This window comes from Sceloporus undulatus, chromosome 2 (genome assembly GCF_019175285.1).
Source record: "Sceloporus undulatus isolate JIND9_A2432 ecotype Alabama chromosome 2, SceUnd_v1.1, whole genome shotgun sequence".
NCBI lineage: Eukaryota > Metazoa > Chordata > Lepidosauria > Squamata > Phrynosomatidae > Sceloporus > Sceloporus undulatus.
Window position 1 is genome coordinate 306,997,668 of NC_056523.1, and position 15,534 is coordinate 307,013,201.

A 15,534-nucleotide genomic window follows, 5' to 3' on the forward strand; every position below is an offset into this window, starting at 1 on the left:
GGCTGCGCCCAAGAGGCGCCGCCTCCCTGCAGCCTCCTCCGCCCCAGACCTCGCTGCCCTCCTTTTCCTCCGCGCGGCCATACGCGGTGGAGGAGGAGGAGGGCAGCGAGGCCCCAGGGTTGCCTAGCAACCCCGCTGCAACCGGGCTTTTCCCAGTTTTTGGCGGCACCCGTGCCGTGACCGGGCAGGTGCAGCCAAAACCGGGAAAAACCCGGTTGCAACCGGATCATGGCAACCCTACCAGTGATAGATATTATAGAGGCAAAGAAATAGGAAAACTGGAAAATAAGAGAAAGTGAAAGGAAAGGAAATACAAAACAATGAAGGGTTAAAAGGAAAAAACAGTGGGAGAAATAAAAAAATCAAAAGGTACTTTAATTATTGTTTATATACACACACACGCGCGCGCGCGCATGTGTGTGTCTGTGTGTGTATTTATATATATTATATTGCCTGTTTGAAGGGAAATTTTTTTGTTTGGGAATAGATATGAGTTATCGAAACTAGCTTCTGACTATTAAGCACAATAGCTTAACAAAGATGGAGAGAATAAGAAATTGCAGTAATATTTTTTTTCCCCTTTGGAGATGATTAAGAAGTCATCTAACTAGTACTTATAAGTATTTTGTAAAAAGCTGAAAATGGTAATTGTGTATTAAAGAAGAATGGAATGTGTGGGAATATGATCATGTAACAATGTAAATCGATATAACATTAATTAAATAAAAGTGTATCTTTTTAACATGACCGATCAAATAAGTAATGATTTAGCAAACAAAAAAATGGAAACAGATATTATATATATGTGCTCGATTGCAAGAATTCATTTAGCTAATAAATGGAAAGTTTGCAAAACACCAAAAATAGAAGAACGGCAGATGGACTTTTTAGAAGTTATTAAAATGGACAAATTAACACAAGCAATGGATAAAAAACCCTTGGAAAAAGTAGAACAAGAATGGGGAACGTTAATAAACTACCATAAGAACAATTAGAATAACATTTAAAAATCAGGAAGTCTCAAACAAAAATAAGAAAGCCAAGTACACTGATAAAATAAAGGAACAACTTCATTTAAAAATGACTTTTAAAAGCTTAAATGAATCAAGGGCAGTTGGAATAGAAAAACGTAGGAAGTTCTTTAAAGGAGAAAAAAGAAAATGGGGAAATTCTCAAATGTTTTTAAATATATAAATAGTGATTATTGTGACAATTTTGTGGAAAGCTGACAAATGCTTAAGTGTAAATCTCTCTGTAAACGACAAAAATAAAATAATAATAAAAAGAAATAAACTTCTCTCCGTCTTTCATTCCTCCTTCTTTCTTTCCTGCTTCTTTCTGGAGATTGGATTCGTTATCTACGCCATATTCTTCTACCATTGGGATTTTCTTTAATTTCTTCAAATTAAAATTTCATTAATTTCTTTAATTTTCTTCTAAAAAAAGTAATAATAATAACAATAATAATAATTATGATGATAATCCTTTCACTACTTGGCTTACTGGTTTACCTGGTATTTCTTTATTGATGCTCTTCTTTTGTTTTTCTACTTACTATTTTTTCCCTTGAACTTACTATTCAAATCTTGTTATTCAAAAATTAGTCTGTTTTTCCCCTCAGGATAATATAACTAAATTCCAATCTTCCTCCGTGTCAAAATCATTTTTAGAATTGCTCAGTGCCGTGGAATTAGTTGTTTTGTGAGAGATTTAGCCTCCTCTGTCAGAGAGCTCCGGTGCCACAACAAACTACAAATCCCAGGATTCCATAGGATGGAGCCACTGCTGTGAAAGTGGTGTCGAACCCCATTGTTTTCTGCATTGTGACAGCAGCTATATGAGAAACAAAATATATCTGATAAATAATGCAGTTTGACACTGCTTTCGCTGCCAGGGCTCAGTGCTATGAAATCCTGGGATTTGTTGTTTTGTGAGACATTTTTAGCCTTCTCTGTCAAAGAGCTCAGGTGCCACAAAAGACTACAAATCACAGGATTCCACAGCAGTGAGCCAGGGCAGGTGAAGCAGGTCAAACCACATTAATGCGGCAGCGCAGATGCAACCTGGGATATAAAGTGTCAGTCTGGAGACCTGTCTTTTCTGCCTTTAATGAAGGCTGTGTAAAGCCCTCTCCCTGCCCTTCCATTTCTCTGCAGCTCAGGTTTGTTTCCAACCCTCTTTTCTCGGAAAGCAGCTAGTAGGGTTATGTTCAAAGGCAAAACTGTGTTGGTCTGGTTCAGTACATAGAAGGAACTTGTTCTTAGGTTGTTCCTCACTTTGTCCCTCAGACTGCTGCCACACTGCAGAAATAGTCCAGTTTGGCACTGCTTTACCCGTCGTGGCTCCGTCCTGTGGAATCCTGGGATTGGTTGGTTTGTCATGGCCCCAGAGCTCCCTGAGAGAGAAGGCTAAGTGTCTCAAAAGACTACAAATCCCAAAATCCCATAGCAGAAGGAATCCCCCTCTCCTTTGAAAAAAGATCCTTGACGTATTTGATGGGCAGCTGTTCAATCTGGAAGCCCAGATCCCGCACCTAAATTTGAATTGGTGTCTTTGGCATGGCCTGAAGGAATAGTTTTATGGCTTCTTCTTCCTAGATGTGTCCGGTACTATTTCTCCCAATTTATTTTCTCCTTTGCACCTATAATTTTCATTGTAAACTGAAATCTTTTCCTGCGGTTCTTTTATGACAAATGGAGTTACAGAAAATTTGTGTTCTCCTCTGGCAGATGGCCAAGAATGCGGTATGTTATTAACTGTGATTTTTGATTATAGACAAACGTCAGAAAATACCAGAAGCGTTGTTGAGTAAGTTCTAAATACTTTCATTTAAAAAAAAGGAGGGAAGAAATCTCAAGGGCAGAGCTGCTTGTTCTTCTGCCTAGTCTGTTTCCTATGTTCATAAACATGTTTTAATTCCTTGCTTTATGTCTCTCAAGTGTATTGAGACAAACTTATATGTGGTATCTGTTCTGTTCTGCCGTTCATTTTTCTAGACATGCTTGGAGATTCAGAGACGTTACTTTTTCTGAAAATATCTGTTAATATTGCATGTTAAAAATGGCATCAGACATTGAAAATACTCTCCTTTCAGTTTTCAGAAATGGCTTCCTTTGGGTGGAAGAGGAAGATTGGTGAGAAGGTGTCGAAAGTAACATCTCAGCAATTTGAATCTCAAGCTGCTGATGAACAGGGTCTTCTTGACAATGGTGATGCTGATTGGGTTCGTGAAGCTAAAAGGAAAAAGGGTGTTCTCCTGGAAGAATGTCTGGCCAAAAGTAAACGACTGAAGGAGGAAGGTGTAGCTTTGGCTGAAAATGAAAGGTATGGAGTCTATTTTTTTTTAAAAAAATTGTCTGGTGGCTACGTAATTATTTCTAACAAGAAAAGGTATTTTGAAGAATACCGCATGTACAGTCAGCCCTCCTTATCCATGGATTTTTTATCCAGAGATTCAAGCATCCACTGCTTGAAAATATTCAGAAAAAGCATAAATTCCAAATAGCAATCCTTGATTTTCCATTTTATATAAGAGACATCATTTTGTTATGCCACTGGATTGAATAGGACTTGAGCATCCATGGATTTTGTTATCCATGGCGGGTCCTGGAACCAAACCCCAGGCTACAATTTACTTCAGTTTAGAAAATGTCATATTTATCAAAACCTAGTACTGATGGAGGTTTTCCACTAGTTTGCCTATAGCTAAGCATTTGGGAACATTATGGGGAAGTTCATATATCAGGGTATGCCAGGGATGTTCAGGAAACCTGGTTTACCATGTACAAACAGTTTGTTTAATCATGCTTAATATGTTGTGTGACCCCTAGTGCAGCTCTGTCTCTTTCCCAACACACCAGAGAGGGAGACAAAATGTGGCTACCATTTCTGATCTGCTGAGAGAGGAAAAAAAATAGAATGGGAGCTTTACCCACATCTGTGTCAAAATTAGTTCATGTTCATTACCTTGGGCTGATTTTAGATATTACATGAGTCTGCTCTGAAATCTATATTTCAGGGAAGTATAATATTGAGTTGCCCCTAGATGGTGGTAGAGATCACTCTAATATAGTGTCTTTGAAATTCAGATACAGGATCGTTTTCTCTTGAGAAAAATTGCAAGACCTTTAAATAAAGTTGCTTTTAGGCAGACTAGAAAGGCAGCCATTTAGACTAGAGGTGGGAAGTTTTGACCCTCCAAGTGTTTTAGGATGTGAGCACTCACAATCCTTCATCATTGGCAGCATTGACTAAGGTTGATGGGAGTTGCAGTCCAGCAACATTGGAGGGAGGACAATTGCCTACCTCTGGTCTAGCAAATAGAGAAAGAAAATATTTCTTTTAGTCACTGTAAATGAATCATGGCCTTATATCATGCCACTGTTGGAAGTGATCATCAATAGATGATGAGGTTCTAAGAACAGTGGTCATACCTACTATGCCTGATTATTTATATGGAGGAAGCATTTTAACTGTGAAATGGGTTGACCATCTTCTGTAACTGGGACATTTTTGCCATGTTGTACACTCTCCATATGTCTTTTTACATTAAATAACATTTTATTGTTTATAACACCCCCACACAATTATTGAAGGTAATAAAGAACAAATCACTGTATTTTTTGATATACACACAAACACACACAAACAGACATATTCAAAAAATCCTGATCTGCAGCTTCATGTAAAACCTTGCTTCTTTTCTTGACAAAGCTGTCATTGCATTTTCATCAGAGATTGGTTGGTTCACTGTTTAAGGCCTTGTGGAAATCAGTGAGACTAATTGTTGGCTTTTGGAAGGATATTCTTGAGCCAAAAGGATAATTAGAGATAGCTTCCTCTACAGGGCTAATTCCATGATGCTATGAGATCAGTGGCTGGCCACCGCCAATTGAGAAATGCATCTTTTCCATTGCCAAAGATTAAGGCGCCATAATTTCATTGGTATGGTTTGAGAAGTGCTCTGATGTTTGAACAGTCTAGGCTAGCAGCTGCTGTGACCTAGAGCACTTGCTCTCCTTAGTGTCCTACAAAGACAGTTTTTCAGATAGCTTAGTGGCTGAAGTTACTTTGAGAGATAATCACTTCAGTTTCACATACTGTACTGTATATCTTTCTAGTAGTTGTTGCTTTGAATGTGGAGCTGGCTTCTTTGCTAGCTGTCTGTCTAGCATCTCTGAGTGTCTGACTTTCTGATGATCTGTTATTTGTAGTATTGTTAGCTTAAGATAGACAAGTACTTATAGACTTTACACCCCATATTATGCAAAGTGTAGAGAAAGTGGCTTGAGAGAAATGTTTCCCCCTTTCATGTAGTACACGAGCCATGGTTATAGTTCCCACTGAAGCTGAATAGTGGGGGTTACAGGGAAGATAAAAGAAGGTATTTCCTCATACACCTCCTGAACTATGGAATTTACTACAACAGTGAATGGAAGTTCTAGACAAATTTTTGGAGGAAGGAGCTGTATGTGAGTACTGGTTGTGTTGGACAAATATGCGTCCCATGACCTCTAAGGGAGCTCATATCCTTCTTTGGGACATTTCTTTGGCAATAGAACACTGGACTAAGTAAGCATTTAGTCTGATGCAGAATAGGTCTTCAATAATTAATATATGAATAGAGTGGTAACTCAGTTGATTTTTTTTGTTTATACATAGTTTTGTAAACAGATTTTGAAGTGTCATTTATAAAATAAACTATGAGTGTGAACATATTTCCCAGGCTTTTCAGATACAGTATTTCTTTCCCTCCACCCTGTATATTTGGTTATTGCTGCCCCCCCCCCTTTCTGCTCCTTTTTTGTCAGTTGTTTTCTGTGTTAATCTAGGTTTCAGTGTGTGTTTGTTGAAAGGCACAAAGCTGTGCTGGATGACAAAGCTTTTAAGATGACTTAATTAGCTGCTCTTTGGCATAGTGACAGTGTAAAGAAAATCATGCTTTCTTGAGACCCAGAGTCATTATATGCAATTTCCAAATGCATGCTTCCTTCCGTCCTTCCCTAGAATTTTATAATAATAGCGGCGTGTAATAATGTTATCTCCCAAGTTAAAGGTACATTAGATACTGGCTCACTGGGAGATAAAGGAGCAACTAAATAATCTTTCTTAGATACCAGCTACTTTCAGATGTGGCAAATGTTGACAGAGGACAACATTGTTAAAATTGCTTAATCAGTTGAGGAAGCTGACACTTCTTACATCAAGGTAATATGAACAAGTGATATTTTTAATGAGCCACATAATCTCAGGGGAAATATAGCAGCTGTTTAATAGTGTGTAATATTATTATGCAAGAGGATAGGAAATGAAGAACAGGGCATATAGTGGTAAGGACAAATAACAAGCTTGTGGGAGATCATTGCTTGCCTAAAATTTCACCTGGATACTAAGGTTTGTACCTTAAATTATCACATCCCGACAGGCAGGCTTGGGCACACTGCAAGTTACAAGATGTACAGAGCTACCAATGGAAAAAGCACCCTTGTGTCAGGTCCCCTTCCACTTCATTGGATGCCTTTTTTGATTGCTTTATGACAGCAGAACATCACAAACATCTTTACTGAATGCTACAGAAGGTTTAGCTGGGTTTTTGGGACAGTTGCTGTTAACAGTGGCAGTGCTGGTTGGGGAATTCTGACATTCGCAAATCAAAAAAGCAGCTTCTTCAAAGTTTGGGTTAGAATTTAAGATGGGTGATAATTTAGTAGGAGGCTGGGCTTTCTGACAGTGGGCTTTCCAGTCCTCTGTGTGTTCACTGAGATTCTGTGGCTTGCAGAAAAGCTGGGAAGGTTTGGTAAATAATTGCATGCACACAATGTGGACCTTGGTGGCCAAGAAGGTTGATGTTAGACCTGCACTCGTTTGGAAGTGTTTCTAACAAAAGGCCCCACTGAACAAAGCAAGTGCAAATAAGACAAATAAAAATAAAGGGGACATAGTATGATGACTGGGCAATGGGGCCTTGGTGAACCTTGGCAGAATTTATTGTGCTGTCATTATTTATACTAATAACAGCCTCTGTTATTGGAAATTTGTTAGATAGTCAGAATAGCTGTATGTACACAGAAAAGAGAGGTATCAACTGACTTGTGCACGTCCTTGCTATTTTTTTTAATCGTGTAGGCAAAAACCATAAGATTAAAAACCAAAGGATTTTTTAAAAAACAAAAACAAATTATGTCTCATTTCACTCAGAGAAAGAGAAATGATGACTAAAAACCAGAAATCCTGCATGGGAGGGAGAATGGAATGGAGAAGCTAGAACCCTGAACAGAAGCACTTTAGGCTGCAACATTTTGTTGCAGGTTGGGTTTATTCATTTTCTCTTTATACCAAACATTGTATATGTACCACCCCCTTCCTCCTCTATTAAATAATGTCAGTGTTCATGATACATGGAATGCAGCACAAAAACAAAGTGTGTGCTTGTGGAATGGAGTATCATGGACTGACTTTCACAAATAGTGTTGAACAATATTCTGTACAGCAGTTCTCTGGTGCAGGTCCCATTTCTAATTTACAGAACACATAAAGTTGTTTTTTTAATACAACAATCATAATGGCACTTTCTTATTTTATTAGCTTTTGTGGTCAACATGATATTTCAGTCCTAAATAGCATGATTTGGGCAGAAAATGAGAAAGTTTGATTTAATGTGCTAAAAAAACACATTGAATTGAATACTTTACAACTTGATTCAGCAAATCTTAATTAGATCCTGAAAACTTGCTGCTGTGTCTTGGTGAGATGGGTAACTAAAATATATGATAGCTGCCCTGGTACATATGTGTATAAAAACATCACACACAGAAGAAGACTAACATTTTGTTGAATGCAGCTGTGAGCAACTATGATACTCCACATGTTGGATTATTTATAACTGTAGCATTGACCAATGGCTGAATTTCAAGTGGACCATTGGCTAGTACAACCCATACGTTTTGCAGAGAAAGCTGGTTTCATTTTCTTTCTTTGATATATTTATATTCTGTACACAGTGTAATAGTTTCTTTGTCTTCAAGAGGAGTAGGCTGCCATAGTACAGCCCATGAAATTTGACCAACTACAGTATTGCGGTTCTTGACCAGCAACCCTCCTTGTACTGAATGCAACAGATGTCCACGTTTTGAGAAAGGTTGTGATGTGTAAAAGTGGGATAGTATTAACTTTTTTAAAAAAGGTGAAAAAGCAGTCTGGAAGACCTTAAGTGAAACTCTTGTCTAAACAACAGGGAGACTGCTTGACCTCAGTGGCTGTGATTGCTGGAGCCGTTACACTATTTCTGAAGACACATTTGGAGAATGGCTATTGTACACTGACAGTTTGTGTCCTGTGGACGCCTTGAAGTCTGTGGGATGGTTTAAACAACTGGATGATGGCAGACCTTGTCACCAAAGATATTTAAAAGCAGTACTGGATGAATTAATGAGGATTCTCATTTGGGAAATTTCACACTTAGTAGTTATGGAAATCAGCTGTAACTGAGTAGGTCATGACTACTTCCAGTTTCTGTCATTCTAAGGAGAAAGAGTGATGAGTTCATAAGGGAGGTCTCCAAAGCAGTGTTCCCTGCAGGGTAATAAAAAACTCAAGTAGGATAATTGCTTGAAAGAAGAAAGGAAATGCATTTGCAGTGCTACCAGTTACCATAGTAAAGAAATACTGTGGGAGTTGGGGGACACTTTCTGGGAACCAATTTAATAAACACATACAAATGAGATGGAAAGGGTGTGACATCTCTGCTTATGATCTCCATTCAGAATCTGGAAAATCCAGAAAAATAAAACGAGTACTACTTTTCAATCAACTTTTATATAGGTGTTAAACCTTGCATTGCTCTACATTGCAGAATGAAACAAAAATGAACCAACCTTGCAGAACAGGACATTAGAAAAGTGGGAGCATGTCCTTAGTTTAATATAAACAGAAGAGGCATAAATCAGTTTAGTTGTCAAGCCTTCTCAGCAAGAATTCTAGAATTAGAGCAGCCTTGCAAATAAATTCATAAAGTTATTTGCCTGCTGGGAGTCCACCACTTATCCAACAGCATTGGAGATTATCAGATGGGGGATGAAACATCCTTGTCCCATCCTTTTCCCGTTCCCATGGTGTGATCGTGAGAAGATTTTCATATGACGTGCTTATCTGGACATTATTTCGTCCAGAAAGTGCGATGATGTTGCACTTGTCTCATAACTGAAGCAGCATTGTCTGGGATTTTGCATTAACGGGAGTTCACATTAATGCAATGCTGCTTCAATGATTGGACAATAGTGCTGCGATCTGAAAGTCTTTTGCAGGATCATAGTCAAAGATGGATAAGGACAGGGGAGGGATCCCATCCCTATCCTGTCCCTGTGTAATAATGTTCCCCATCCCTCCTTTGCTGGTCCACTCACTTCCCTGCATGTAATTCCTGATTGTCTGTGCCTCCCAGGCTTATGATAAGATATAAGGCTAAATTAAATGATCACGTCTTAGACATGGTGGCAACTTCACCAGGTCTAAGGGCTATACTCACCTTCTGCTAGACTAGGAGGCCAACACATGCCCCCAGAATTAATTAATTAATTAATTAAGTTAGTGTTTTGTCACCTCCCCCTCTTCCTTTTGGGTTAATGAGGAGGGCAGCTTCACTGGTTTCTTCCCTTTCCTGGCCGGTTTTAGGTCCAAGAGAGGCATTTCTGGTTTTGAAAAAACTCTCCCCCTTAGCCTAACCACCAACACCACCCTCTCAGTGAAGTTACTTCCCATTACTCTTAGGGAGCCTTTTCAGTTTTTTTAAAAAACTTTTAATAATTAGGAGGTCTGTTGAGGGTTGCACTTCGGTGTCTATGGATTGCCAGACTAGGGACTCATTGAAAAGTACACATGGAGACACCTGTCTGGAAATCAGAGCACACCATTATGCAGTTCTAGGGCTTGTTGTGGTTGTGCTCAAGCGGTGCCTGCACCTAGGACACTGTTCTTGTCATTACTTTGCACTGAAGAAAGAACCCAATCTTATGACAATTGTGCCTGGGGAAAGTATAAGGTTTCTGAGCTTTGGGTATGATAAAGCCACCCAGTCATAAAAGGCTCAAAGTTGGCTCAGTTCTACGGCTCAGCTTCTGAGAATGGTATTGTTTTTGAGCTCTGCAATCTGCTATTCATGGGATTCTTTAACTCTTGTTGTGACTGATCTGCTTGTGTCTGCCCCTGATTTATGTTCAACTTTTTCTTCTGGAATATCTCCACCAGCTTGTTGTTCTAGGACTAGGTTAAACCCTGGATTTTTGGAGAGAGACTGAGAGGGACTGTATCCATCCAGGGGTTGGCCATTTAGCAAATTCAAACAAAAATCCACTAAATAGTGATACCTGTATTGGCCAACCAAAATGCACAATAGACATGTTATAAGATTTCGAAGCTTCACTGGCTACTTCATCAGGCAAGGTGTTACAAACCAAACATGAAAAAGAAATGGAAGATGTTAGTCATAAGCCTACATTCTGCTGTTTCTGGGACTGTGTTAGACAGGATAAAACCATGGCACTCCTTTACTATAGAAGAGTCTGGATCAACACTTGAGAATATTCTGGGGTACTTCTTAAACTGTGTTTTCTTCATCATCTGTGTCACTAGATCCCTGGTCTGATGGGGTAGTGTACTATCCTAAACAAAATTCAACAAAGGGCCATAGTTCAGTTATAAGAACATATGCTTTTTAAGATCCAAAATGCAATATCTGTTGTAAAATATAGTAGGGAGCAGAAGGGTTGGTCAGCTACCTTGTACCACACATGTCCTGTTAACCACACATCAGCGGACCACATCCCAACCTTATATTTTCAATTTCATTTTTTTAAAAAAAAACTTTTAGAATGTCTTTTACTCAGAATGCTCAACTGTGTCCTTTAGGGGTCAAAGGAGAGGCAATTCCATCATGCAAAATCACCTTCATGGTTGTGTTTCTCAGCCACCACTGTGCAAAGAAATATTACCTCTGATATTGATATTTATATACAGAGTAAGGCCATATTAAAAATTGCATTCTTTGGGCTCTTCCACATTGTGGCTGAATGCCACTGGAGCTGAAAAAGGAGGTGGGGAAGGAGGGAGGGCTACCTTTCTTTCTCCAGTTTGGGCAGCAGAGGGCTAATGGGGTGGAAGTGCTTCTTCCATGCTTTCCCATACCAAGAGGGGCTTCTAGCCTCTGACAGTTCTGCAACCAGTGGCAGTTCAGAAACAGGAAATATGGGGAATGCATTATTTATCCAGTGACCACAACAGGAAATTGTTAGCAAAGCCTCCCAAGTAATTCCATATTTTTGCATTTTTTTGCTTTATTAAAGCAATACAACTTCCCCTCCTTGAGTAGGTAGAATGTCTGTTTCGACTCATAAGCATATATTGAAGGATTAATCTCTACCTTTCATTTTCTTTTAAAAGCTCCTGACTGTGATATCAAAAAGCACAGTATATCACATGGAGCTTTTTGGAGATTTCGCAGCTCAGATCCGGGGTGACTGTGGGTCCGACGAGGCAGATTCACGTCATAACATGAATGTGTTATCACATGTGATTCATTTCTATGGGAGCTCCTTCCGTGGCGCTTCTGTGGTGAATCCAAAGTGACTCATCATTTTGGTGAATTCAGTACAAAAGCGAATTTACAGAATTTGCATTCAAGCTCACTTCGATTTCACTCTGAATTGGTCTGGTGTGGAATACAACTTCGCTTCCCTCCTGGTACACCCCTCCCTCAAACCTCCAAAGAGGCAAATTTCCCATGATGCTGTGCTGCAACTTTGCCCCAATTGCTTTGGAAGGGTAGATGACAGGGATGGAGGGAATGAACAGGAGGCGGGGGGGGGGGGGGGGAGAGGGGGGGTGGGGGGAAGCAACAAACTCCAGCTCCCAGAATTCCATAGCACTGAGCCAGGACAGTGAAAGTGGAGTTAAACCGGAGGCAACTGTTACAAAGGGAAGGAGAGTGGATTGGATTCAGGGAGGTAGTATTTTAGAGAGCATGGAGAATAATTATAATAACTATAATTAAAAAAGTTTTAATAATAATAATAATAATAATAATAATAATAATAATAATAATAATAATTTATTTTTATTAGTTTGTTGAGGCACCAGAGCTCTCTGGCAGACAAGGCTCAATGTGTCACGACACTACAATTCCCAGAATTCCATAGCACTGAGCCAGGATAGTGAAAATGGAGTCAACCCGGATTATTTCCCAGTGCAGATGAAACCTAAGAGAAGGGAACTCTTACAAAGGGAAGGAGAGTGGATTGGATTTAGGGAGGTGGTATTTTAGGGAGCATGGAGAATAAGGGAAAATGGATCATTTCTGCAATCCTCCAAAATGGGTCTCCTTCAGATCCAAAGAATTTACTTCCCAGTAAACCTGCAGCTTCTACACTGATTATTTCGCAGTGAATAATAATAATAATAATAATAATTCCTTAATAATAATAAATGGATGGGGGCTCTGACATGGAGGATAGAAATAGATGTGGCTGAAATGGATGAGGAGAATAACAGGAAAATAGATGTAGATATAGCTGAAATAGATGAGGAGAATGACAGGATAGATGTAGATGTGGCTGAAATGGATGGGGGCTGGAGGACCCGTTTGAATTGGGCTGCCACGGATGTGAAAATAGAAGGGAGTCATTCACATGAGGCTGTCATTCACGTGAAAGTGGAACCAGGCTCCCTTCTTCACCCCGGAAGAGCAAAGGTTCAGAATGTGTTCAGACCCCCACTGAGCATGCGCAAGGGTCTCAATTCGAATCAAGTTGAATCAGCATGGTATGTCCTGGTGTGGTAATACAATATGCACTCACTCTGCTTTGCTTGAATCTGCATCACGTGACTTGCTTGGAATCGAACTGACTCTGCTTCCCCCTCGATTCAGAAGGGCAACGGAAAGGCAATCGGGTGTGGTAAAACATCACGTTTTAACGTGAATTCACATTTCTAGACAGGAGTGACTCTGTATCTGGTGCGAAAAAATATCACTTTTTGCATTGCTAGAACAGGAGTGACTGCGGATCTGAGCTGGAAACCCCCCACGTGTGATAAGGGCCAAAGTGTTAAGTGAACTGAGTACCCTTATTTTGGGAGAAATCTGTAACTGCCAACAAATGAATGTGACCAAAGTTAAAAGATATAGTTGTTATCTCAGCTGAAATGCCTCCAGTAGTGCTGTATTTCTCAGACTCACAGTTCATTATCACTGTAATCAATAATTGTGATTCATGGGAAAGTCTTGCCAACTTAATTAGTGGTGCCACTTCCTGTCGCCCTCTTTGTGGTGGTGCCAAGTGTTTTTTAGCCTGTTATGTAGCCACAGGCCATTTATTTACCTATGTATATAATTAAATGGCCCATTAAAAAATAAGCATCTCCAATAAGAAAAAATTGCCTCCAGTGTTGCCTAGAAATCTGTTTAGATACTTCTTGGGAATCTGTTAAAACAGACACACTGATTATTTCAGCACAAGTCATTATTCATTTGTTCCCCTGTCTTGATTTTAAAAGGAGATGATGTTTGTTTTACTAGTGAAACCAAGAGTACATCTTGGTTTTTAATATGTCAGAGAACACTTAAATATATTGTATACCTAAGAACACCCACAAATGCCAGGCAAAATAGCCATGATATGATTGATACTAAGCCCAGATCATTTTAAAAGGTACCTAGGATAGCTTGTCTTTGATTTAGCTTTAAGAAGTTGGGAAAGATGTGCTGGGATACTCTTAACAGCTGATACTGTGACATGTTTAGAAGTAATATACTTCACACACTGTTCTTTGATCAGGTTTTTCATTTGTTTATTTGCTGACCTGTACAGGTGACTTTCAGATGGGGAGGTCATTTGTTGTTGTTGTTGTTAGCCACCCTCAAGTAGATCTCAGTTCATGGCAACCCTGTGAATGAGATATCAAGACTCCCTGTCTTCTACTACTCTGCTTAGTTCCTGCAAATTAATACTCATGACCTCCTTAATAGAGTCCATTCATCTAGCATGCAGCCTTCCTCTCTTTCTACTTCCCTGCACCTTTCCTAGCATTATTGTTTTTTCCAATGAGTTGTGCCTTCTCATGATATGTCCAAAGTATGACAGCCTCAATTTATTGTAACCTTATTGTCTAATGGAAAGAGACACACTTTAAAAATCTCTTCCAAGGATAAACTCCTTGTACTAGATAGTCTGCAGTTAACAACACCAAAAATTAGGCCCATGTAGTAGGTTCCATAGCATACTCCATTCAGCAGAGTCCTTTGATTTTGGACGGAATAGGACACAAACGTAGGCATTTGTAATTAAGAGGATGGGGTGGAGAAGATAGTGTCCAGTCCTATCCATTTTCATGTTGTTATGCTTTTATGGTTTAGTTATATTCTTGTAGTTTTGCTTGTATGGTTCTTCATTTTAATGTTGTTTGTTATTGTGTGACTTCAAATTGCTTCTGATTTATGACAGTTCTAAGGTAAATTTATCATGGGGTTTTTTTAGCAGGATTTATCCAGAAAGGGTTTGCCATTGTGTTCATCTGAGGCTGAGAGAGTGCCACTTACCCATGGCAATCCATTGGATTTCCATCACTAAGCAGGATTTGAATCCTGGTTTTCCAGAGTCTAACGCACAAACTCTACACCATGTGGGCTGTTTTTTTAAAGTTATGCCATTACTCAATACATACGATAAGCCCATGTATTTGTACTGGCCTCCAAGATTGTGAACTCTGTTCTTTAGGTTTACCAAAGTTTGAACTTACATTATTTTAATGTCAAGAATGTAAAAAGACCCCCCCAGTAGATCAGATAGAAAACATTATGTAGTTAAGTGTCCTGTTTTGTTTTGTATAGTGATCAACCTAATCCCTTTGGATATGAAAGCAATAACCTTCTCTTGCTGTTCTTTCCAGCAACTGACAATTCAGTATTTCCAAACCTAGAGGAAACATATAGCCATCATGACTAGATAAGCATCTATACTTGTTTTCTGCTGCTCCAGAGAACAGGACCCAGAATAATGGATGCAAGCTACAGGAAAAGAGATTCCACCTCAACATTAGGAGGACCTTCCTGACAGTAAGGGCTGTTTGACAGTGGAACACACTTCCTCAGAGTGTAGTGGAGTCTCCTTCCTTAGAGGTCTTTAAACAGAGGCTGGATGTTCCTGCATGGCAGGGGGTTGGACTGGATGGCCCTTGCGGTCTCTTCCAACTCTACAATTCTGTGATTCTATGATTCTATAGTGCAGTCTTTTAAGTGTTGGCTTTAAAATAAATCCCACAGAATTCAATAGGGCTTATTCCCAGGTAAATGGATACAGAATTGCAACCTCAGTTGATATAAGATTCTTAAGCAGTTTGTCATCAAGAATTATTATTCTTTTTAAAAAATTATATTTGTCTTAACTCTTTTTGCACATACACATATATTACCTACCGTACTTAGATTCTTCATCAAATTTGTAAAAGTCTCTCTGGTAAGAGATGAAGGCAATATTTCCCTTTTCCTAG

At 39.2% G+C, this 15,534-nt stretch overlaps 1 protein-coding gene across 1 annotated transcript in view; it reads left to right on the forward strand.

Annotated features, from left to right (window-relative positions):
• TTC33 (tetratricopeptide repeat domain 33) overlaps positions 1-15,534 on the forward strand; it is a 44,683-nt gene that overhangs the window by 6,982 nt on the left and 22,167 nt on the right. The window contains exon 2 of the mRNA XM_042453787.1: positions 3,095-3,324. Within this exon, the coding sequence (XP_042309721.1) occupies positions 3,104-3,324 (221 nt within the window). The 5' untranslated portion in view covers positions 3,095-3,103. The remainder of the gene's footprint in view (positions 1-3,094; positions 3,325-15,534) is intronic.